This window comes from Callospermophilus lateralis, chromosome 7, assembly GCF_048772815.1.
Source record: "Callospermophilus lateralis isolate mCalLat2 chromosome 7, mCalLat2.hap1, whole genome shotgun sequence".
NCBI lineage: Eukaryota > Metazoa > Chordata > Mammalia > Rodentia > Sciuridae > Callospermophilus > Callospermophilus lateralis.
In genome coordinates, this window is record NC_135311.1 from 66,362,120 (window position 1) to 66,386,868 (window position 24,749).

The following is a 24,749-nucleotide window of genomic DNA, read 5'->3' on the forward strand; positions in this document are numbered from 1 at the left end:
AGTGTCTTCAGACCCTTGACACTCCTCCTCGGTGGAGGTGGTGAGCATCACTCAACACAATGATGTTTGGAAAAGCACTTTGAAACTGTAAGGTGCCATATAAACATGAGTTGTCTGGGTCAAGATTATGAGAAAGGTGAAAGTCTGTCCTCCCTGTTTCCCCAGAACTCCTAGTTTTAGCCTTCAGGGTAGAAAGGTCTGTGGGGAATAAACAGGAGGAAGTGATTAATGCTACATGTGTGGACCAGAGAATTCATGAGATGACTGGTTCTTCTATTAATTGAAATTACAAATATCCAAGGAGGAGCATATATGGCCATAGGGTAGATAAAGGGTTCAATATTGAGTATGCTGACTGTGAAATACCTATTAGATTTTTTAGTGGGAAATGCTCTGTAGACAAATGGCAGTACAAGTCTGCAGTTTGAAAAAAGGGTGACAGTCCAGGTACAAGTGAAAGCCATTGGGGTGGCCAAGCTCATCTAGGAAAATAAGAGACAAAAAGGGGATTGAGGAAGGAGCTGAGGGTCTTAGCATTGCGTACATCAGGATGGACTGCGGAGCTTTTCAAAATAGAAAGGTGCCAGGGCACTACCTTGACGCTCTGAACAGATTCCCAGGGATGGGAACTAAAGCTGGATTCTGACACACACCACAGTTTGAAGACCATTCCAGTGAAAAGAACTCAAATGTAGGCCAGAGGAAAGGTACTAGGAAAAGAAAGGAAAGGATTTAGACAAAAAGAGGCCACTAGGGTTGGTCAGTGGGAGGACACTGGTGACCTTAGTGATAGGCATTTCAGAGAAGTGGTTGAAAAGGTCACAGGCTAAGATCCTTCTTTTTGTCTTGTGGTTCCTGGTGTCATGCACTGGCTCAGTCTCACCATCACCTTTTTTCCTTTGATTCTGGTTAGCTCAGTGGTTTGATAGATCACCTTGTAATTCTTTACTTTCAGATCAAGTGTTCCCTCCCACATGCAACATAGGGAAGAATTTTCTTTCACTCAATTACCTTGCTGAGTACCTTCAGCCCAAAGCTGCAGAAGGTTGTGTGATGTCCAGCCAGCCCCAGGATAAAGAAGTGCACATCATTGAGTTAATCACCCCCAACTCTAACCCTTACAGGTGAGTGTGTGTGTGTGTGTGTGTGTGTGTGTGTGTGTGTGTTCTGAACTGTGGAGAGGTGAGAGTAAAGGTCTTTCCTTACTTGATGTAGGGAGAGGTGCAGGCCTCCCAATGCAGGAGGGAGGGATCCATCTGTGCTTCAGGTGTGGGTCCCAGTTTTAAAGAGGGAGTAAGGATACAGTGGTGTCAATTTATATTCTACATCTGTCTTCAGGTGCCATATATTCCAGATAAGTTCCTGAAGCCTGTTCTAAATTTCTGAGCATTAATTATAAGACACAGTCACTCTTACTCTATCATGATCCCCATTGACTGAGGTTATCTCTGTTGAGAAAATTACAAAAATGTCTTACTAACATAATTATCATTTTGGTAAAATTCTGATTTTAATAAAGTTCTGTTCATAGTGTCTGCACTGAGAGCTGTTTCCTTAAAGCTCTGTGCATGTCTGTTTGGGGAGGGGCTTTCAGGGTGATCTGCCCAGAATCTATTAGATATAGCTCGCCCACCCCCCCTCCCTCCTTTCTACCCCTGGTCCAGAAATTTGACCTTCCCTATTGAGAATAATTAGAGAAAGAAAGAAAAAGGAAACAAAAATAGTTCCTTCTCCCACTCTAGCCTGTATTTCATCTGAGTTCATGACTCAAAAATTTAAAGGTACATGTAGTGGGATTTCAAAGTTAAAATTATAATCAAGTTTTGATTTCAAAAGTGAATAAATTATAGATCAATTTTGGTAATATCCCATTCTGTTCCACATGAAGAATTTTGTGGAAAATTAAAAAGGATACAGAAGCACTCTGGCAAATTTGCTTAGATATTAAGCCCAAGGCTACATTTGAGTATACCATGCCCTTTAAGCCCTTTATGCGTTACAAGTATGTAAAACCAAGACAAGGACTCTCCAGTTAAATTCAGAATGATAGAGATGTTATTGTTTAGTAATTTTTTTCTTTTATACTGAATTCTTAAAAGTTTGGGTTGCATTCATCAGTGTTCTAGCAATCCTTTGGTTGACCATCTGTTTTTTTTTTTTTTTTTAAATAACTATGTCCAGAAGTTTGGGAAAATAAATGCAGATCTGATTCTTACCAATTCTTAATGGCTTGAGCAAAACTTATAAAAGGCAAGAAATTCTCCAGTCTTTTACCTCTTATTTTATTCTGAAGTTTCCTATTTCTTTTTTCTTTTTTTTCTTTTCCACCATGACTTCCTCCTCCCTGCCACCAGCTGTCCCCATCACTGAACTGCCATCCACTTCTGGTTTTGAAGGACTTTGAGCATATAGCCTAGTTGGAAAGTTACACATTGAAGGTATTCAAGGTTGAAGAAGCAACAGTTCTTCTTCAAAAGTAAACTTCTCTGGTTCGTTCAAGTCCATTTCAAACAGTGGCTGCATTAAGTAACCGCCTCTTTTTGCTCCGCAAAGAAGAGAAAATTTGAGTGACTAATTTCAGCAGGCTTGTGTTTCTATTGTTATGTAAAACCATTTTGTTATGTGTGCAATAACAATCTGTTTTGCACATGTCATTTGCCTGGGATCAACTCCAGCTTTTTAATCAACTGGCCAGACACTAGAAACATGAAGACTTGGAAGAGAGGAGATAGTTGCAACTTTCTGGCATTTCGGTCCTAACTTTGCCTTTGTTTTCCATTCACAGTGCTTTCCAGGTGGATATAATAATTGACATAAGACCTTCTCGAGAGGATCCTGAGGTGGTCAAAAATCTCATCTTGATCTTGAAGTGCAAAAAGTCTGTCAACTGGGTGATCAAATCTTTTGATGTTAAGGGAAACCTGAAAGTGATTGTAAGTTGGTGGCACATTTGTCTTGATGAATGGCAATAATTTAAAATGTGCTTATGCATGTTATTTTTGTAAAGGTTCTGACTCGTTGGACTCTCTAAGTTCTCTCAGTTATTTTTTACTTTACAAAATAGGCTGCTTCTTGGCTTCTTCTGATAAGGGTGGTCAGTGTGGTGATTAAAATGGGCCTCTTAGGGCAAGACAGATCTGGGTTTGAGTCCTGTGTGTTCCATTTATAAACTGACCTTGAAGTCCCTTAGCTTTTCTGAACTTCACTTACCTCATTTGTGAAATTCCTGAAATGTACTAGAACTCTTCTCACTCAGTGTCAGTATTATGATCCCGAATATCAGCTTTTACTTTGGGATTAAGTACTTAGGTAAGATATGGGAAATTAGGCTGACCCCAAGTCACATTATAGGTGTTTTTGGGTTAATTGTGTGGTTTTGGCACAACTTTTTGCTTGCTTCTAGCTCTTAGGGACCTGCAAGTCTGCCTATTTCTTATGCATTTTATTTTATGAAGGTCATACATAAACCTAAGAGGCTTAGCTGGTTGGCATAAGGTGAAATAGCAGCTAGTTTCCTAAAAAGTTGAATGTTGAAGCCTGGTGAAATAAATCTTATCTCAGATATCATGAGGGAATAACTATTTGGCAGAATATGGGACTGATTCATACTGAAAATTAAAGAAAAATCCTTCTCCCCATTTTTTGACTCCTTTAGTACCTCTTTTGTAGGCTCTAATTTTTATGCATTGTCTTTTTTAAAAAGTAGACCCATTTCTCTTTCTGTAACCTGTATTGTATCCGTTGGAGTGGGTTTTGTTTTCCATATTTTGGGAGAGGGCTGTCTTTGGTTTTGGCATCAGTCACTCGTGGCACCTTCTGTGTCTTCAGCTGTGGGCAAGGCCAGCGGTTCCCTAGGCAACGCCATGTAACCGCACTCACTGGAGGCAGCCTGCAAAGCCAAGAGCACACACATCATAATTTTTAAGTAATTGTTCTTGGTTCCTGTGGGTTTTAAAACTTTTTTCTTAAAGTTTCAGAGTAATGACCCATCGTGTGTAACAGTGATAAATTAATTTGGTGTCCAGTGCAAAGCCCGGCTGTGATTCTCTGAAGTTGCAGATATTTTGATTGCCCTTCTCTGGCATGGCATGAGGGGTGTTGGTGACCTGGGGTGTCTGTTACTTTTGCTGCCTGGCACATCAGCCAAATGTTTTTAATTTCAGAATAACAAAAACAGGAAAGGGAATCATGCTTTGAAAGGCAAAAAACATACGGTACATTTTAATTCCCTGCTGGAGTTCTTGTGTAAATATTCTTTCAGGCCTGACTCTTCAATGGCTCTTTCTCTCCCTGAGTTTGTGTGCCTGGTCCCTGGCAGTTCTGGAGTTCACTTTGAATGTCCCCATCTCTCATATGAATCAGAAAGTCTAGAAATGAGATCGCTCATCCCAAGCAAGATCTGTTTATATTCCTCTCCTTGGCTGTACTCCTATTGCAGGCCAATTTTGGACAATGCATGACAACATTACTAAACAATTAGGTAATGTTTCATGATGTTCTTTTCTATTCTCCCAGTCAGTTTCATGCTTTGTGATTTCCTAACTCCCCTAACTTCAGATGTGAATTCTGACTGCTGTAGGTGAAAGGTACCTGCTAATACAAAGGTTTAAATTCCTGCTTAGAAAGGGAAGCATGCTCATAGAGACCCTGTTTCTATTATTTCCTGTTGAGACAGCATGGTAGAGTGGAAAGATTCCTGGCTCAGGGCTGGACAGGACTGGATTGAAATCCCATCTCTAATTGTCATTACTCCCAGTAGATGTTGGGCAGCCTAAATGAGCATCTAGTCTGTTCACCTGTAAATTGGGTATGATAGCACTCACCTTGACAGTTATGGTGCGGTTTAGCTGAGTTTATTCATTTGTTTTTTTCACTCACTCACTCACTCACTCATCCAAACAGCAAGTATTTGTGAAGTACCTACCTACAGGATATTTTCTCTAAAGCATTGGGCATGCAGCATGCACATCGTGAACTCTCAGCTACATGTGCTACTTAATCTGCAAGTCTCAGGTTCTCCTTTTCTAACCAGGGAATAGCAGCTTCTCTCCCCTTAAATCTTGGAGGAAAATTAGAGAATACATTTAAGGCTCCTAGCACAGTGTCTGGCATAAAGAATGTGGGATTTTCATCTTCCTTCCTTAAAAATTTTCTTTAAGAGTGTGTCTATAGGAACAATCAGGGTACTTCTCTAAACAAGGGAAAACAAAGAAAAATGTTCACCAAAAGAATTGTAAGGAATTGTAATTGTGGGGTAAACTTGAAGAGCCCCATGGGTGTGGCTTATGCCTGTTTGTTGGAGGTTGGGGTATGGGCCGAATGCACTCTCCAAATGGCAAAATGGTCAAAAGAGATGCAAAGGGTTTTGCTGAGAGAGAATGGGAACCCTGAAAGTGTCCACTTGCCAGGTCCAGATCTGGATCTTTCCTCAAGTCCCTTATGGACAATGGTCCCCTATAGACAATACATAATCACTTCTAGAGCAGGAGAAACCCCCAGGATGTAAGAATGGATGGAGGAATCTTATTAGAATTTTTCTCTTAATACTGTTTCATGTGGTCTCAGGACTTCCAGGTTGGTGATGACCAACTTATTCTTAGAAAAGATATTTTTTAAACCTCAGTGAGAATATGCACTGCACCTTCTGGCCCTCTCCTCCCTACACCTTGTTCTGACGCTAATGTGACAGGGGTGGGGCAGGAACTTTAGAATCTTCCTAGCTCGTCATCTTTCGTGAAGATGTGGCTGGGAAAGATGGTGGTGGTATTTGGAGACCCCCTTAAACACTCCTATTGGGGAGTAGCTTCACTCAGGTTGGAAAAAGCCTAGGGATTCCCAGAAATGCAGGGCAAGGAATTTGCCCAGTGCTGAGAATCATCTTGCCTGTCATTGTCCCAAGCCTTGCTGCCTCACAAATGTGTTGATAGACCCTTTTAAGTTCTGAGCCATAATTGATATGAGGTATACTGACAGCTTCCAGATTTAATGTTGAAAGGTGTAAACAGATTACTCCGAATTGGTTCAAAAGGACAGGTGGCAGCTATGATGAGAGTATTCGGGAAATACAATATTTCCTCAGCTGTCCAGTGACATGAAAGACTAGGGCAGATGAGGCCAACCAGTATTGTTTAGGCCAAGGTTGTGATTCCTGCCAATCAAAACAACCTGCTACTTTGAAAGGCTGGAAGGGGCTGAGCCTAAGAAACCACTGTTGACTAAACGAGTAAAAAGTTCTAAGAACAAATCGGATCCTTCTTTACTTCATTTTAATTTTTTTCTTTATTTCTTCCCTTTTCCTTTTCTTTCCTCTTTCTCTTCCTCCAACTTCTCCTTTCCCTCTTTCTTTTTAACCTTGTTTTCCCATAAGGAGTTTTCTCTTAATTAGGGCAAGAGCTAAACCATTCTAAATCTATGAAACTGAGTTTAGGAATGGGGGCTGCAGAACTTAGTTAAAACTCCACCTGGTTCCTCTGTGAGCAGTGGTTATGACTAGTCAGTTTGGCCGATTTCCCTTGGATAAGCACTTTGGTTAATAGAGAAATATACCGGGTGAGATCCTTTAAGCTTTAATTGAAATCTATGTGTCTTCAGCCAAACTCCCACAACCAAAGAGGCCAAGAGAACTTAGAGCCTGTGAATCTTTTATGGTTTTATAGTGGGAAAGGATTAATATTTAGTCATGTTCAGGGCAAACAGAATGGGAAGCAAATGAGGAAATTAGGAAAAAATGCTGCATATATGCAGGAGAAAATCATTGGGCATGGAAATTAAAGTGATTTTTATTCAGCATGAAAATGGCATAATCTGCAGGCTGGAAGGACTTTGCAGCCTGGTTGGAGCAGTTGTTCAAAATGTGCCTTCCCACTGGGGTCCCTCTCCAGCACTTAGCTTCCTTCCCTCTGACAAGGTCACTGCTATAAGAGTCAGCAGGTGACATTGACATTTACCTTCTATGACCTGGTTACTCAGAGTACATTTATATCTGTTATTTTAGTTTTCTTACTGATTGCCTGGTGAAAGCGAATTTTATGACCTCCTTGTCTTTCTGTATAAAATATTGCTTTTTAGAGGAGTGATGACCTTAATTAGTATTTTAGGATATAAAATGTAAACATAGGTAAGAGAATTGGCAAATGCATACAATTACAGAATTGCTAAATTAATCATAAACAATAGATGAAATATGAACATTGGTTGTTTCGCCATGTGGAATTTAATTGTTTACAAAGTTGGGAGTATCTCCACATTGAATTGGTAGATTGTGTCATCTTTCGTTTAAAATTGGGGATACAATTAGTAGAAGCACAGACATTTGTGGGCAACATAATGTGCAAGTATACTTTATACATACTTTTAAATAAAAATAAAAAAGGAAAGTTTGGCATATGCTTTTAGGATTGTGTTTTAATAATGTAAACATTGGAGCTAGGCATGGTGGCGTACATCTGTAATTCCAGTGTCTCTGGAGACTGAGTCAGAAGGATTGCAAGTTTGAGGCCAGCCTCAGTAACTTAGTGAGTCCCTGTCTCAAAATAAAAAAATAAAAATAGCTGATAATGTAGTTCAGTGGTAAAGTGAGCCTGGGTTCAATATCCAGCACCACCCCCACCCAGCCTAATGTGATCATTGGGTTGGGAATGTCGCTCATGCCTAGCATGCTCAAGTTTCTGGGTTTCATCCCCATTAATTATAATGATGATGATAATAATATAAACATTAAATTAGTTTTATGGTAACAGATTAGGTATATTTAGTATGTAGCTACTTAGTTGTTGAGTTATTTTTATTGATATAAACCATCTAAAATAATGTGATCACATGGTATGAATACATGTCTCTCTTTATCTGCTATTAAAGGTTATATCAATGTTCTTAGCCCAAGGAAAATAGAGATCAAAAGAATAAATAATCCCTCAAATACAACCCAGAATCTATTTATTTAATAATTATTATTTAAAGCACTGTTTCATTTTAGACTCATGAATGAAAATTTGCTGTTATCTTTAGGCTCCCAATAGTATTGGCTTTGGTAAAGAAGGTGAAAGATCTATGACAATGACCAAATCAATAAGAGATGACATTCCTTCCACCCAAGAGAACCTATTGAAGTGGGCCTTGGACAATGGCTATAGTCCAGTAACATCATACACACTGGCTCCTGTGGCTAATAGATTTCATCTTAGGCTTGAAAACAATGGTAAGAATGATTTTTGTTGTTGTTGTTTTAACAATGTCATCCAAATGAAGCTTTCCAGTGAGGAACTCTCATTTCTACTTGAATGGTGTTGTTTTTCTTTTGCACATTTAAACAATTCCTTTGACTACTTTCTTCTATAAGACTTAAAATTATCTAGAATTGCAAAAAAAATTATTTGGTGAAACTATAACATAGATTTTCTTAACCTAGAGTTTACGGCATGTCGGTGATTTTTGTTAGGAATAAATTAGATCCTGTGTTCTTCTCTTGGGGAAACCTGAGGCTGAGAATTCAAAGGGGTTACGGCTGCAGACAAGTCTGTGACCTGTAGTCTTGGCTGTATCTTGTAAAAGAAAGGTCATGAGGACTCCTGCTTGGGCTTTCTTATGCAGGAGTTGCCACCTCAATATGATGGAGTAGAAAGCAGAGGCTCGACAAGTTCTTGAGTTTCCAGAGGCTTATAGTTAGAATGACTCAAACCCCAACTTTTGTGATTCCCAGACCTCTTTCTCATTGTGTAGTACCACTACTGAGTGCAGTGCCACTAGAACAGAGGTTACAAATGTGGGATCAAGTCCCAGAGCTGCTGGGATCAAGTCTCAGATCTGCTGTTTTGCAGGGAGAAGTTGCTTCACCTCTGAGTCTCAGATTCCTTTTCAGTAATGAGGGGAGATTATAGCATGGACCTTACAGTTGTTATAGAGATATTATATTATATTAACATACAAGTCAGAAACCCTCCAAAGCTATGACTGCCATTGGACCTATTCAGCTGTAGCATGCTTTTCAAAAGGATTGTATTGAAGCAGAGTTGATGCCAACCAGTCATGGTCACATTCAACTTCCACTGACATGGGTTTGACCTTAAACACCCATGGGTTGGCTTTAGATCGTAATTGTAGAAAGACTGGGGAAGCTTTTTATTTTTCTTTTAAATTGTTGAAAATATGATGGAATGCTGAGCATTACTTGCATAGAAATACCTCTTCCTTCAAAGAAATAACTGTATCTAAGCAGCTCTTTTTTTTCCCCTTGGGGATTATGATTTTAAAGTCAGGGTACCCAAATAGCTTCTAGAGTGTAGCAGTCAAAAAGGAGGCAGTAAAATAATTTTTAAATGCCAATATTGGGAGTGGAGGTGTAGCTCAGTGGTAACACACTTGCCTAATGTGTTTGAGACCCTAGCACCGACATAAATAAACAAATAAACAAATAAATATTAATATCTTGTCAAGAAATCTTTTTAGGAACTATTCAAAAGATTTCTAGATCCAGGGAAAGTATTTTAATGGCATTTATGTAGAATATATTGCCTTACATAACTTACTCTAGTCAGACTTTTCTAACTTGTAGGAACTTAGAAGTCATCTACCATAATGGTTCTCAATCTTAGGGAGCTTAAAATATATTGATAATTGTGCCCTGGAAAGGATATAGAGAAAAAGGAAAAGTTTTACATTATCGGTGGGATTGTTAATTAGTATAATCACTAAGGAAATCATATGGAGGTTCCTCAAAAGACTAGGCATGGAACTACCATATGATCCAGCTATACTACTCCTTGGTATTTATCTATCCTAAAGAATTAAAGTCATCATACTACAGTGATTCATGCATACCCATGTTTATAGCATCACAATCCACAATAGCCAAACTATGGAACCAGCCTAGATGTTCATCAACAGATGAATGGATATATACACAATGGAATTTTATTCAGCCACATAGAGAAATGAAATTATGTCATTGGCAGGAAAATGGATGGAACTAGAGACACCATTATGTTTAACAATTATAAGTCAAACTCAGAAGGTCAAAGCTTGTATGTTTTCTCTCATATATAGAAGCTGGAGAGGAAAAAGGAAAAGAAAGGTGGAGGCTGGAATCTCATGAAAATTAAAGGGGAGTCAGTAGAGGGAGTAAGGGGTGGGAGATGGAAAGTGCTGGGAAGTGATATTGGCCAAAATATTGTTATATTATGTGCATGTATGAATATGTAACAATAAATTCCATCATTAAATAGAATTATAGTGCACCAATTATTTAAAAAGTAGAAAAAAAAATTATTTCCTACCCCAGAGTCTTGAGTTTTAATTGGCTTAGGGTACAACCTGGTGGGCAGTGAGGATTTTTTTTTTTAAATCTCTAAGAGAGATTTTAATATGCAGCCAGCATTGAGGACCACGAATATGACCCAACCCCTTAATTTTAAAAATTGAGAACTGAGACACAGAGAAGCAAGCCTTTTGCACAAAACCACTTAGCTAATTAGATACCAAGACTAGAATTCAGGCTTATAGACTCCTAATCACTTTTATACATTGCTTGTTAAATGTGCATTTACACCTGCCAATTCTGTGCTAATTCCTCCAGTTCTGCTTCTAATGATGATGGTTGTGGCCTAGCATCACACACCAATGATGTTTTGCCTTCTTCTGTCACCACAGAGGAGATGAGAGACGAGGAAGTCCATACCATTCCTCCTGAGCTACGGATTCTCCTGGACCCTGGCTCCTTGCCTGTCCCAGATAAACCACCCTTCCGGGGTGGGGGAGGCCGAAATGGAGGTCTCCCCTTTCCTTTCCCTGATATCTCCAGGAGAGGCCGGAAGGAAGGGGGAGAAGATAGAATCCCCCATCCAAGGGACTCTGTCATCCCCAGCATACAACTGTTTCCTGGTCCCAGAGAGCCAGAAGAGGTGCAGGGGAGCATGGGTGTTGCCCTGTCAGTCAGATGTGACAATGAAAAGATGACCGTGGCTGTAGAAAAAGATTCTTTCCAGGTTAGTACAGTCTCTTAAAGGAGAGGCCAACCTCCTTCCCCATTTTACCCTAGTCTGTGTTTATTATTTCTTTCTAGCTTTCTTGCTTTTGATGATGCTGATACTTGATGCTGTTTTCTCAGTTGGATGGACCCACTTCCTCTTGTCTTCGATTCTTACCTGGTTTCTGTTGTTCTCAGTGAGGGGTGGGGTGGGGACAGTGGAGTTCCAGATCCTTATGTGTCAATATTTTGCTATTGAATTTCCAAGGCCAGCAATCACAGTCCTTGGGCTGTTGACAGGTGGTCAGCTGGGAAGAGGTAAGTGGGGAGAGGTGAAGACCAGGCAGCATGTGTGAACTGTGTGTGGCAGCACTACCTGTGAGCTCCCCATTATGCCTTTGTTGGTTGTTGTTTCAGGCCAATGGCTACTCAGGGATGGAGCTCACCCTTCGGGATTCTTCCTGCAAGGCCAAGATGAATGATACCCACTTCATTTTGGAGTCTCCGCTGAATGGCTGTGGTACTTGGCTCCGGCGGTCAGTCCCTGATGGTGTGGTTTACTTTAACGCTGTGAGTGTTCTCCAGAACAAAACTTTGTCCTTTGTGAAAGCACTTTTGGGCATTACTTTAAAATTCATCTTAATGTTTCTATGGAAATGAGGGGGGATCTGAGTAAAGCCATATATTAGTTCTTAACAAAATGGGATGCACTGTGACCCTGATCTCTGTTTCATTTGCTTTGTTGGTGAGTCTTTGGGAGTTGGAAGACCCTGTTTCCTCATCTAGTATTGTGATGATCTCATCCACTCCTTCCTTCCATCTCCTGATGGAGAGTTCATTGGCAAGTGATTGTGACTTCTCTCTATGGCCAAGCTGCAGGTCCAAATGGCCTGGGACAAAACCCAAGGCTTTGGGCTATGTGTTAACAGCTCTAACCAGGTGTATGGTCTCTCTGGTCTCGTTTGAGTCTTGTCCAGAGTGAGAGGTCTTCACTCTGTCTCATAAATAACAATCAGAGAGAGAATTTAAAATCTGAAAAGGACCTTTAAGTAATTATTAAATCTTTCTCTCTCCACCTCTAAAAAAAAACCCCTAAATTGAAAAAAAAATTTCCTTTGAAAGTACCTGGAGAAGGATTCCACTGATAGTCCCCATTGATAATAAATTACAATAGCTAAATTTCACTTCCCAGAAAAAAATCTTTCTTGTGACTATCTAAATCTTTTCAGATTAAACCTGTTCTCTAGGAGATGGAGACTAGGCAGTGAATAGTAATAGAATTTGAAGATGAAATCCCCAAAAAACTTCAAAGTGCTGATTTTAGAGTTTGGATTATACTTTTCATGTTAAAAATGAGGCTCAGAAGTCCCCTTGTCTACCTCTGATGCAGTGTGTGTCTGTGGGCTCCAACCACCTACTCCAGTGTTGACATGGGATGGGGTGACTGTGGCTGCTGGTTCTTGCCACTGCTTGTCAACAGATAAATTTGACCCAACCGGGAGGAGGCTAGAGATCACATGCTGTGGTCATTGTGGTTCATATGGGGAGTGGCTCTCCTGTGGGCCCAAGTTTATTGTTCCTTAGAGAACCTCAGGATCTTGCAACTGGAAAGAATCCTCAGATGATCTCATTCAATTTCCTTATTTCATAGGTGAGGAAATTAAACTCCTGGGAGTTAAAAAAAACTTGTTTAGGTTCAAGGGACTAGTTAATGGCAGAGTCAGAACTGAATTCTTTCATCCACTAATCTTCATAACAGGCTGACCTAGCTAATCCCTCTTTGTTACCCAAATAACTAATTTATTAACCTTTGACTTTCCTACTAATTATGACACTAGTTTTCTTGGAATTATCCACTTTCTCCTTATATACTGGCTGGCATACATTACTGCTAGACTTGACTTAGGCATTTTAAAACTGGTTTCCAAGTTAACATCAATAAAAGTGTGTGATGATCTGTCTGTTAAGGCAAAAAGGTGTCTTTTCCTTCAGGAAAGAAAGGCATATCATTATTTTTATTTTCTTTGTGATGATGTTCTGGGTAAGCAACATCCTGGACATTTATTTCAATTGCCTCAATACTTTCTTTTGAGAACCTGGCAAAAAGAGAATCAATTTTCCCTCATTCTCTTCCCTTCAGTGTATGTTTTAACTGTTTGTTCCAGTTATAACTATTTATAGTAATGTTACTATATGTTTTTGTTTTGTATCAATTTCAGAATTTTTTTTTTTTTTTTTTGGTGGAGCCATGGTCCTTGGGTAAATTTTTTTAAATCTTATTAAGAACTAACCTAGGAACAATAATTTCAACCAATGTTAAGATAGATTGACTTGGACTAGAACATATTTTTTTCTGTACCCAGATACCATACAGAAAGATACTAGGGGAGAAATGAGCAAAAGAGTAGTATAAAGAAAAGAGGAGGAGACTGTCTCCAGTGTAAACATTGGGTCCTTTGTTTCTATCTCAATCTAGGCTTTCCACAAAGTTTGAAGGGTAATAATAACTAAAGCTCCTGACAATATTCAGATTTTAGCATTTCTTAGAGATCAAATATAAAGACCTGTAAGGAGAAGCTTTCCTTACAATAAGACAGGCCTGTTGACAGCCCTTTTAACTCCGATTAAGTGTCTAGGGTCTTCCCACTATTTGAAATAATTGTTATTTATTCAATGTAGTTGTAAAATGAATCTGTATTTTTCACAAGTTAGTTAGTTCAGGTCTTAACTTGGACCTGCATTGGGCTTCTCCTTATTATTTATCACAGGTAAAATCCTTAAAAGTTTGGAGATTTTTTTTTTTTATATTAAAGTCGAGTTTTCAATTTGCATCTGAATTGCCACATGGTGTTCACAGAACCTGATGCGCTGGTTTGGTATTTTTTTAACAATGGCTGTGCTTTCTTTGCCTTTTAGGTTGTGATACAGGTTCCATCCCCTGGGGATAGTAGTGGTTGGCCAGATGGCTATGAAGATTTGGAATCAGGTGATAATGGATTTCCTGGTGATATGGATGAAGGAGATGCTTCTCTGTTGAGCCGACCTGAAATCTCAGTATGTGTTGGTTTTAGTATATAGTTTGTGGAGAATGATGTCCATTTGGTTGACTTGCTTTGGGGACTGTTAGACAATAAGATTGTATGTCACAAAGCTCATATAACTAGGAGGGGCTTCATCCTTCATGTGATTTTGATTTATCCTTATCTCTGTTTTTTTTTTTTTTTTCCAGTTTAATTGCAGCCTGCGGCAGCTGGGGAATCCCAGTAGTTTTCAGGACCAGCCCAATGGAAACATCACTTTCAACATGGAGCTATACAACACTGACCTGTTTCTGGTGCCCTCCCAGGGGGTCTTCTCTGTGGCAGAGAATGGGCACATTTTTGTTGAGGTGAGACCGAAATATTATCCTCAAGCTTTCAGCTTAGTGCTGAATTGCTGTTCATGGGATATTAGCACCCTATATGGGCCTCTTCCTGTGCCTCCTCACAGCCTGTAGCTCTGGGTAAAGGCTTGGCTGAGAAAACACTTCCAGGGTACTTTCTGAACAAAGTGAGAAATCTCAAAATCTCATATATTATGCGAAAGGAGAGAGAGCGACTTTTTAATATTTATTATTATTATTTTTTTAATGTACCAGGGGTTGAGCCCAGGGGCACTAGAGCTCTGAGCCACATCCCTAAGCCTTTCTATTTTTTAAAATTTTGAGTAGGGTCTTGCTAAGTTGCTTTAGGGCCTTGTTAGATCAATCGCTGGGACTGGCTTTGAACTTGCAGTTCTTTGTCTCTACCTCATAAGTCACTGGGATTACAGGCATGACCCACCATGCCTGACTTTTTTTTTTTTTTCTTTATAATGCTTCTTTCAGTGCATTCTAGTTATACACAATAGTGGGGTTCTTATTGGCGTAATCATACATGCATGGAAGAAGAGAAAATCTAATAGGTGAATATTTTTTAAAAAATGGGCAGGGCATGAATTCTACTAATAAAACCTTATGTTTGCTTTGATCTTAGTATATTTGGAGCCGCAGTTTAGTAGTTGCCACGTCAGAGTTAACCATGTAATATTTCAAACAACCTCACATATTATCTTTTAAATTATACACTCACCTTTCATTTTAGTGCAGCGTGTCAAACCCATGGCCTCGTGCATGACAGGCAAGTGCTCTATCATTGAACCACAACTCCAGCCCCTTACATTCACTTTTAAGCAAAATGCTCAGTGCTATCATATCTCATGAAAATTGTTTTTTTGGAGGTGGGGATGTGGCCCAGTGTTAGAACACTTGCTTAGCATGCATGAAGTCTTAGGTTCAGTACCTGCACCACCAACAACAAAAATAAAAAATACAGAAAGAAAAGAAGATAATTTTTTCTAAGTCATTATCTAAGTATTTGTTTAAATTTATTAAAAATGTTTACCATATAAAACAGTGATGATCATGCATAGCACAAATATGAACTGCAGAATATTAGATAGTAATAATGAAAGTAATAATGAAAAAGTAACAGCTAACATTTATTGCTGATTTATGATGTGCCGAATACTGTTGTATTATAGTAATTAACTCTTCTGAGCAATCTTGTGAGAAGGGACTAATAATGGTTGCATCTCATGGATGAAAAAGTTGAGGAACAAACTTGTCCAAGTTCACACAACTAGTACCCAGTAGAATTCAGATTCAGAGTTCTCTGGCAGGCCATGTGGCTGCATGTCCCCTAGACACTGCCGTCATTTATCCTCAAAGTGCCATTTGAAAGAGAAGAAAATATAAAGTCTCACCAGTGCAAACATCCAGGTTCATAGATTGGATTCTAAAGACAAATCACATGGCACCAGACTGTCCTCTATTCCTGTACCCTGGGCACAACCTGGTCTTACAGGGAAGTTGGCATCTGACAAACTGGCTTTGGTGCTAAGCTGCAAGCTGGTGTTCTACTTCACTGTGAGTGAGAAGGGAGGAGTGAGAAGCTTAAGGGGTCGAAATAGGATACTTCCATATGTTAAAAGTGACTTCAGTGCACATATTTCTGTTTTGGAAAGACCAACAACTCTCACATCTGCACTGGCTCTGGGACGGAGCCCTCTGGCTCTGGATGTTGTTTTCCTTGATCATATGGATTCTGCCTCTCCTCTTTAACTCCCTGTTTGGAGAGTGCTTCTCTTTCTAGGGTACACTTCTTTCACGACTGGGGAAAATTCACTGCTTTCTACATGCTGTTCCTAATCATAGATTTTCCCTAATCCAAGATTGCTGTCATCCTCTGGCTGCACAATCCACATATGCAGTTGGTCAATGACTCCCTGTTGTGCTGTGGATTTTAGGGGTGCTGCTCAACTGCAGTTTGTTCTTTTCCAAATGTGTGCCTGGCTTTGCTAATTTATGGCATTGTTGGTTTATGCTGATCAGTGGCTAATCTTCTTTGTGTATCTTGCCCTGGATATTTTGGGATTTTCCCTCTGCAATGCTGGCTTACTTGAAATATATTATTGGTAAGATTTTTTTTCCTCAGTCTTGTTTTTCTATTTTTTCAAATATCATCTATACATTTCAAACTTAAATTTGGTAAAAAGTGAACTATATCTTTTTGCTACCATTTTAAATATAAAACACATTGAAAATTTTGGGGATGGGGAAATTTTATAAACTATTTTTTTCTTAGTTGATTTAAAATACCTAAAATAGGAGAGAGAATCTGTAAATGTTTAGGTAAATTAGGATAGCAACCAGGCATGCCTTGTCTTTGTTTCCAATTTGGACTCCACTGCTGGTAGGAAAATTTTTTACTTAGGTTAAGTAAGACTTAATAAATCATTGATTTTACCTAAAGAACAATTTCCCAGTTTTTTCTCCTAGCCATCCTTCTTATCCCCTCCTAGAATCCTCTGTTTTCTCTAACCACAGGTCCTAACTTTAACCTAAGACATTATCAGTTTTGCCACCTCTTCCTTGGTCATATTTGGATAATTGTTGGTAATATAATGGCAGTTTTTCGTTTGGTTGTTTTGTCTTGGAGAATTAAAACAACAACAACTGTTTATAACACCCAAAATTTAAATCTAGAATTATACTGCTAAAGATGGATGGTATTTATTAACTCTCTGGGAGCTGTGTTGTTTGCATATAACTTTACTAATTCTCACAATAACTATATCTTGTATGTGTCCTTGTAGGTAAGCAAACTTTAAATCTTGGTATATTTGAGAACAGAAGATCATGTGATTTTCTTGGACATGTCTCATTTCACAGCCTGTATTCTCATTTGTGGTCTATCTTAGAGTAAAAGACTTACTGATAATGTTTTTTCCCTTCCAAGAAAAAAAATAATAATGGGATCCCCTAGATATTCTGTCATTACATACTTTCTTTGAGAGAAAGAAAAGATGTGACGTTCCTTTGCTACACATTTTTGCATTGTGAGTTCCGAGTTCATGTTAAAGGACACGTTACTAGTAGGATATATGTAATTTACCATCTTTCCAAAGTAGAATATCTTGTTCTATAGAATATATTGTTGCAAAGATAAGGAAGTTGAAATATCACCAAGTGTCACCATAAGCTGCGGTAACATAATCATATTCATTAGCATCCTCCTGCTCCTCATCATCTATTTGTTGAGTGCTTTCACAATAGTGTTGTGGATTCAGAGCTCCATGCAATGTCAGGGGTTTCCCCTGGGTATCTCAGAATGGAAAGTTTGTTTATATCTCCATGTCTTTTGAAAGGATTCTGGGGCTACTGGCCTGGGGGTGAGTACTAACTTTATTTAAAAGTGTTTAAGTTTATTTTGATCCTAAATTTAGTTAAGGAATGAGGCATGGAAGGGGGAGGGCAGTCCACGCCATGATCCATGTGTCACCAAATGGAGAATCCAGTCTGTTCTAGGGATTTTAGCTGAGTTCAGGATAGTTGATGTTTGAATTCTGTTTACACTTGGCTAAACACTATTTCCTGTTTCTAAAGAAAAGAACCTTAACAAGATTTGGACATGGCCCATACAAATGTTTTGTAAGAAGGAAGTGTAAATGAATTGGAAATGTTTCCAGATTAGATTTCCCTTAAAATACCCCTGGGCTTAAAGAGTGAAGGGAGAGTACTTGGCAAGGCTGGTTTGGTCCTGTGAGCAGCTGGGACACTTTGCCAGGTCCATGATGGCCACCAGATTGCACTGTCCCTGACATCCAGCATCAGAGCTCAGCCCTGCCTGCTCACAGACTAAGCAGGAGCTCAGATGAATCTGTTATAATGTTTTAGGTTTGATCTGACTTGTGGTTTAGTTTTTTTTTTTTTTTTCCTTTTTGGTGATATGCTGGGGATTGAACCCAGGACCTTGTGCATGTGAGGCAAACACTCTACCAACTGAGCTATATCCCCAGCCCCCTGATTTATGGTTTAGAAACTCAGTCTTCCCTGCAAAGTTAGGGATTCTGCCTCTGTGTTCTACTTTTTGAGTAAGTTTTTAAAAAGAGCTTGTTCTGTAAGCAAAACACTATTATTATGGCTTTGCTGTAGGTGTTTTACTTATTTTGGACAATTCACTTCAGCGCATGGTGTGCTTTTATTTTTATCTCTCAGAGAACTTACGGGGGGTTGAAGAAACTTATTCATCTTGCATTTGAAACTTCCAGGCTGGCATTTGAGCTAAATAATTCACTGTCATCATCCATATCAAATTTAAGTGGAAAATACCTTTCTTCAATGAGTGTATGTTACTTTTGTAGTTAGAAGTCTATGCATATGTTATAAAAATAAAGTAATGTCTCATCTGAAGGGCTAGGTCAGCATGCTATCCTTGTGCCCTCAAGTAAAAGCAAGATGCTAACTTGTTTCTGAATTGATTTTTTTCTGATCTTTTGTAGGTATCGGTCACTAAGGCTGACCACGAACTGGGATTTGCCATCCAAACATGCTTTATCTCTCCATATTCGAACCCTGACAGGATGTCTGATTATACCATCATTGAGAACATATGTCCTAAAGATGAGTCTGTGAAATTCTATAGCCCCAAGAGAGTGCACTTTCCTATCCCACAAGCCGAGATGGATAAGAAGCGATTCAGTTTTGTCTTTAAGCCCATGTTCAATACCTCACTGCTCTTCCTACAGTGTGAACTGACGTTATGTACCAAGAAAGAGAAGGACCCCCAGAAGTTGCCTAAGGTTAGTGGGCTTTCATCCATCTAGACCGCTACTTTGACATTTTTAGGTGATGCAGTGACCTACTGGGCAAGTTTAATCCCCAGTTATCGCAGGTTGAGGTTTTTGGTTTTGGAATTGCCCAATTGAAGTAATAAAGTCAGGGTGAGCAGGGAGCTGTGAGTTTTATGGAGTCTTAGAGAATAAATCCTGACAGTATGATTTTTTTCTTTCTTTCCTTCCATGTGTACTACTTGGTATTACCTTACGAGTGATAAATCAGGACTGTTTTCCACTGAGGGAGAGATCTGGCTTTATCTCTGCTGGTCAGATAGTGTGCAGTGTGCAGTACCAGAAGTACAGGGAGCTGAAAGGACAAGTTCAGCATGAGGATTAATTTTTCCAAGTCCCGTTGAGACTTGGATTGCAGTTGCTTTTTTGACCTTCTCTGTGTGAGTTAGAAGGTTGACTGGTTTCAGGAAGATTTCTAAGAGAAACTAACAACTATTTTACTCTTTCTCGGTTTCACATCAGTTCATCATGTTTGCCTCATATTGCTCCCTGTATTGAACCACTGCATTCTGTTGCCATAACAGAAATCAGAGCCCTTTGGCCTCACTGGAATAGCTCATGAAGCGCTCTACTAGGTTTATGATGATGCCTCGTTAGGTCAGCCTTGTGCGTGAAAGGTGTCTTCTGTTGTAGTTTCGTTTCTGCATCCTGCTGTGATGATGTATAATTTCCAATGTGTATTTATTCCATAGATACCACACAGTGTAAATTAGCTTCTCATCCTTTGTACTCACATATCAATTGATATCTCCAAGGTTAAAAATCAAGCTGTATCATTAATAATGCAGATATGGAATTCTCTCACTTAATATATAGGCCATAGGAAATAGGTTTAGAAGAGGGAAAATTATCATTATCAAATAGATTGCCATTGATCTGAATCCCTTGCACTATTATATTTCCTTGGGAACTCATTTCTTTAAGAATTTATGAAAATTCTATATATGATGTCTATATATGAAATGTCTATGTGAAAACAAAAAATCTGATGATAATCATTAGGGACACATATAAGGTGACTTATATCAATTTCTTTGCTTTTGGAAGCATGGATACCTTAGGCTGGTGGACATTTACCTTCCAGTGGCCATCAAGATTGGGGCTTAGTGGATGGTGTAGAGAGTCATGGGGAGCTCGGTGCTTAGCTGTGGGACCCAGTCACTTCCTGCAGGCAGAAGGATAACTTTTAGGAGTTGGGTATTTAGGAGAGGAGGACTGGCAGTTTTTAGGGATCTTTGTAGGTGATTTTGGCTGTTACTTCTTTCTGGAACAGCTTTGCGGTGTGTCATTCTGTGAAAATTAATTCTAATGTTTCCTTCCAGAACTCTCCAAGGAGAGTTCTGAGTCCCAAGTTCTGATCACATAATGGGATGTGATCCTGAATTTCAAGTCACCGTTTACCTTCAAGGTAGGGAATAGTGGAAAGGGCATGGGAAGAGAGAAGAAAGGCCTGCTGCACTCAGGGGACTTTAAGCAAGTCCCTTAGCCCCTCAGATCCTTTATGTCCTCACCTGTAAGCTGGGATAATAGTACCTGGCTTCCCTCTGGTTAGAATAGGTGAGACAGTAGCTATGATGCAGCAGAGGTTTAAGATGAGCTGTTACCACTATCTTCCCATTTGAGTCCTTAAAATAGCTACAAGTGGCTGATCTCGTGGTCCACACACCTGGGTGCCACTCCTTAGAACCTGCATTTTAGAATATTAAAAGCAGATGATCCTGGGCTTGGAGGCTTAGCTCAGTGGTAAAGCATTTACAAGGTCCTGGATTCAATGCCCTGTACTCCCCTCTTTTCAAAAATCAGATGACCCTGGAAAGTTTGATTTTGCAGTGCCTATACTAGGATTTTGAAAAAAATCGAACAAACTTAATAATATTGTTATCTTTTTAGATAACAAATATAAAATCTGTCAACCACATGATGCAATATATGAAGTTTCCCACAATCACAAATCACAAACATTTATCACAAATGTTATCACAAGCCATCTCTATGAAGCCAACTGGGTGAAGGACCAGCATTCATCATACAGTTCCCCTATTTTTCAAACTAACTCTAAAACTTTGGGTTGTTTTTCAGGAAGAAGGGGTGGGGATGATAATATTTATAAGCCATCTAGTGATGTTTGCATCTTCCAGGGCAGCTGAAAATATAGTGGGCCTGCCTTAATATCTTCCTGATTATTTAGGGTTCTTGAAAAACACACAAATCTCTTGTTTTTCCATGGTAAACAGCTGTGAGCTGTCTGATAAGGGGCTACAGCACAACTGTGCAGGCTGGGCTGGCAAAGGCACTTTCGAGTGACCTCTGACTGCTTTGCTCTTCCTCCCTGTAGTGCATACCTCCTGATGAAGCCTGCACCTCCCTGGATGCCTCCATGATTTGGGCCATGATGCAGAATAAGAAGACATTCACCAAGCCCCTGGCAGTGGTCCACCAAGCAGAACCTAAAGGTACGTATTAGGGGCTCAGTCAGAGAATAGGGGCCCAAAGGATACTCCTAAAACTATTCAATACTATGAAGTTCAGTTTTATTCAAGAGATAAGTTAAGGACCTGTTATTAACTTTAGAAAGGGATTTTTTCCCAAAGAGTCTTTTCTTCAGCTAGTTCTCCTACTGCCATTGTGATTAAGTCGTAATACATTTACAAAGTATGTCTTCTTTCAAAAATTAGATCACTCTTCTTCTTGTTAGATCTCATTAGATCACTCTTGCTTCCTTGTGGTATGGAACAAAGGCTTAAAGTTACCTCTGGTGTTCTGGGACTAGCACCCAGTCTATAGCCCATCTCTCCATGATCCATGGCTAGTTGTGGTGCTGGCTACAAGCTAATGTGATACGTTGGCAAAATTGCAGATGCCTTTGAGAGAGCATTGTGTCTGTTAACCTTGTTCATATTGGGGGTCACAGTAGAAAGATGATGGAGAACCACCACCCCAAATGCATTTTATAATTCAGTTTTTATACAATCAAATTTGTTGCCCAAATCTAAGAGTCCCTCTTCTTACACATCAGGAACCTTCAGCAAGCCGCATCTTCTAGAGAAAAGGATGTGCCTTGAGGGGATGGCACTAGTAAATGGGAGGACAGGCAGGGCAGAGCCAGACTTGATGTAAATCAGGCCAGCTGGACCAGCAGAGAAGCAGAGCTGGGCCCTAAGAGGATGTCAGGAATGGAGATGAGGCCCCGTGGATTGTGAAGGGAGCATCTGACAGGGACTGCATTGCAGCTCCAGGGGGCACAAACAAGCGTGAGCACATCAGGCAGCTGTCAACATCTGAGGGGTGGAACTAAATGTCACATGGGATATCTGGTCAGTTATAGTTGTCTCTGTCTAGAAACAACTTGTCACTCTCCAAAAGCATTTCTGTGTCAGGGTGTCAAACTGAGAGGAGGCTGGAGAATGAAAGTGGATTCCAAACCTCCAGGGTGAGATATTTCAGGGCTGGAGCCGCAGGTCACCTCCCACCCCATTGAAGGACAGAGAGAAGCCAGATACCAAGGGCCTTTGTCAGAAGTCAGTGAGCAGACTGGCTCCAGCTGCTGGCATTAGCAGGGAGACCTGATGGCTGGGTTTGGGGCCACCGGAAGAGGGCACTTCTGATCTGAGCACTGTTGGCCTGATATTTGGCAGAACTAGGCAGCTGGGGTGGCTCTGGGGCAGGCAGGACCTACCAGAATGTGGGCGCTGGCCAGTTTCTAATTTGACTGAGTTACCCTTCTGTGGATAGCTATGCCATTCCAATTGTCATATCTGTCTGTGGCAGCTTCCCTCTTCCTAGGGCCATGCCCATGTCAGAAAGGAAGGCGAGTATAGGAGGAGAGTATTGGCGCAGGGCCAGGAACCTGGGCCACCACTCTTGACTTTCCCCCACCAACTGGCTGGGAGACTCCAGAGAACTCTCCTCACCTCTTCGAGTTTCATTTTCTCCATCTGGAGAGGAGGGGTTTGGATCAGGTGGCTTCCAGACTTCCAGCTGCAACACTCAAGTATGCTGCTGGATGGAGCAAAATAATTTTTAATTCATTTCCCAGCCATCCTGAAGTCAGTTTGAAGTGTACCTATTAGATGTGGAGTAGGTTCTCCACATTTTTGTTGTTGTTTTTATTTTTTATTTTTATTTTATTGGTTGGTTTTCAACCATTTGAAAGTTACAACAGACATCTTTCTTTAAATGGGATGCACAAATCTGAGTTCCTTTTTATTGGGTTCAGGGGAAAGAAATAAGAATAAATTAGTTGTGTTGCAAAGAAACAATTAGTCCACAGTTGGCTCTGTTTTATCCTGTGAAAGTGGTTTAACAATAGCAACAGCTCCTCGAACTCCATCTGTTGCTCCCACCTATTTTGAGAGAGGTAATTCTGTGGGTAATTGAAGGCAGCAGCTTGCTTTTTCCCATGCCAGACAATAATTACACATTAATATTGCAGCAGTATAACTTCCAGCAATTCATTCATTTTTTAAAAAAGTCTGGTGGTATTTTTCTAAGTAATTTTTCTTGTAAATTAGGTAATTACTTTTCTTTAAACTTAGTGTAATTATACTGAGAGTTTCAGTGTATTTTGTTACGTAAAAGTTCAAGAGGAAAGTTTTACCAAATATCAAAGCAATTTCATGAGATTTGCTAATTGAGACTAGATTTTAGTGGAGAAGCATGTTATTGCTTAGATCTGTTAAATTCATGAGGTTAAACAGTAGGCCAGCTTCCCAGAGGCTATATGCAAATTTGCTGACTGCACCAAATGGGTGGGATTTCTGACAGTTTTCAACTCTTAGAATGGCTCCTCCCCCTTTTATGTATATTTTCTTTGTCTCTAAACTCTTCACCTATTGCAGACCTCTGGAGTCAGCATGTTTCCTTCTGTCTCACAGTGAATTAGAATAGTCCTTTGAAAAGGGTTTGTGATCATTGACCCAATACCATGGGTTCATTGAAATAATAATAATAATAGCATCATGAATGTTCTTCCTGGGAGCAGGCAAATCATTTGCTGGGATTAACTTTTTGGATAAAAATTTCCCAATCAAGGGATGCTCCACTGTCCTTTTATTACATAGGTGCCCTGTGAAGGAATCTCTAGCTCTCCCTGGCATTTGATTTGTCTTACTTTTTTGAGTGTTGGGTTTTCAGGGTCAGCAGATAGAGGCAGAGCACCAGGCAGAGAGAGTGGTGATTACCATTGTCAGTAGCATGAGTATCCCTCAAGCCGTGTTTTTTCCTCTTGTACACTGGGAGAGCAGGCTGTCAAGACTTCCTAAGTAATTCTGAGTTCACCTTCCAGTCACTGTTTTTAGTGGAGTCTCCCTGAGCACATCTCTGCCACCTTTGATCTTTAAGTCCTTTGGGAACCATCACTTGGTTATCATTCTTTATCTACTTAAACTCCTAACAATGGATTGTGGTCCTGGTGGTGGTGAGGATTCAACATTTATTGAGCATTTACTTTTTATAATGTTGTGGGTTATATTTAATCCTCATTGCACCTGCATGTAGAGAGAGATTAAATAACTTGCCAACAGTTATGCAACTATAAAAGCAGATCTGGAATTCAGATCCAGGCTTTTTGATTCTATAACCT

At 39.8% G+C, this 24,749-nt stretch overlaps 1 protein-coding gene and 1 non-coding gene across 5 annotated transcripts in view; one reads left to right on the forward strand and one right to left on the reverse strand.

The window, feature by feature from the left end:
* The window catches only part of Tgfbr3 (transforming growth factor beta receptor 3), a 184,881-nt gene that overhangs the window by 136,645 nt on the left and 23,487 nt on the right, over window positions 1-24,749 (forward strand). For all 4 annotated transcript variants that reach the window (XM_076863529.1, XM_076863526.1, XM_076863530.1 and 1 more), the window contains 9 exons: window positions 956-1,124; window positions 2,786-2,933; window positions 8,008-8,197; window positions 10,645-10,979; window positions 11,378-11,530; window positions 13,877-14,014; window positions 14,190-14,348; window positions 18,821-19,120; window positions 21,504-21,621. In XM_076863529.1, coding sequence (XP_076719644.1) covers window positions 956-1,124; window positions 2,786-2,933; window positions 8,008-8,197; window positions 10,645-10,979; window positions 11,378-11,530; window positions 13,877-14,014; window positions 14,190-14,348; window positions 18,821-19,120; window positions 21,504-21,621 — 1,710 coding nt within the window. The remainder of the gene's footprint in view (window positions 1-955; window positions 1,125-2,785; window positions 2,934-8,007; window positions 8,198-10,644; window positions 10,980-11,377; window positions 11,531-13,876; window positions 14,015-14,189; window positions 14,349-18,820; window positions 19,121-21,503; window positions 21,622-24,749) is intronic.
* On the reverse strand, window positions 18,261-18,335 carry Trnav-cac (transfer RNA valine (anticodon CAC)). Its single transcript has one exon. It is a non-coding gene; the product is annotated as a tRNA-Val (tRNA).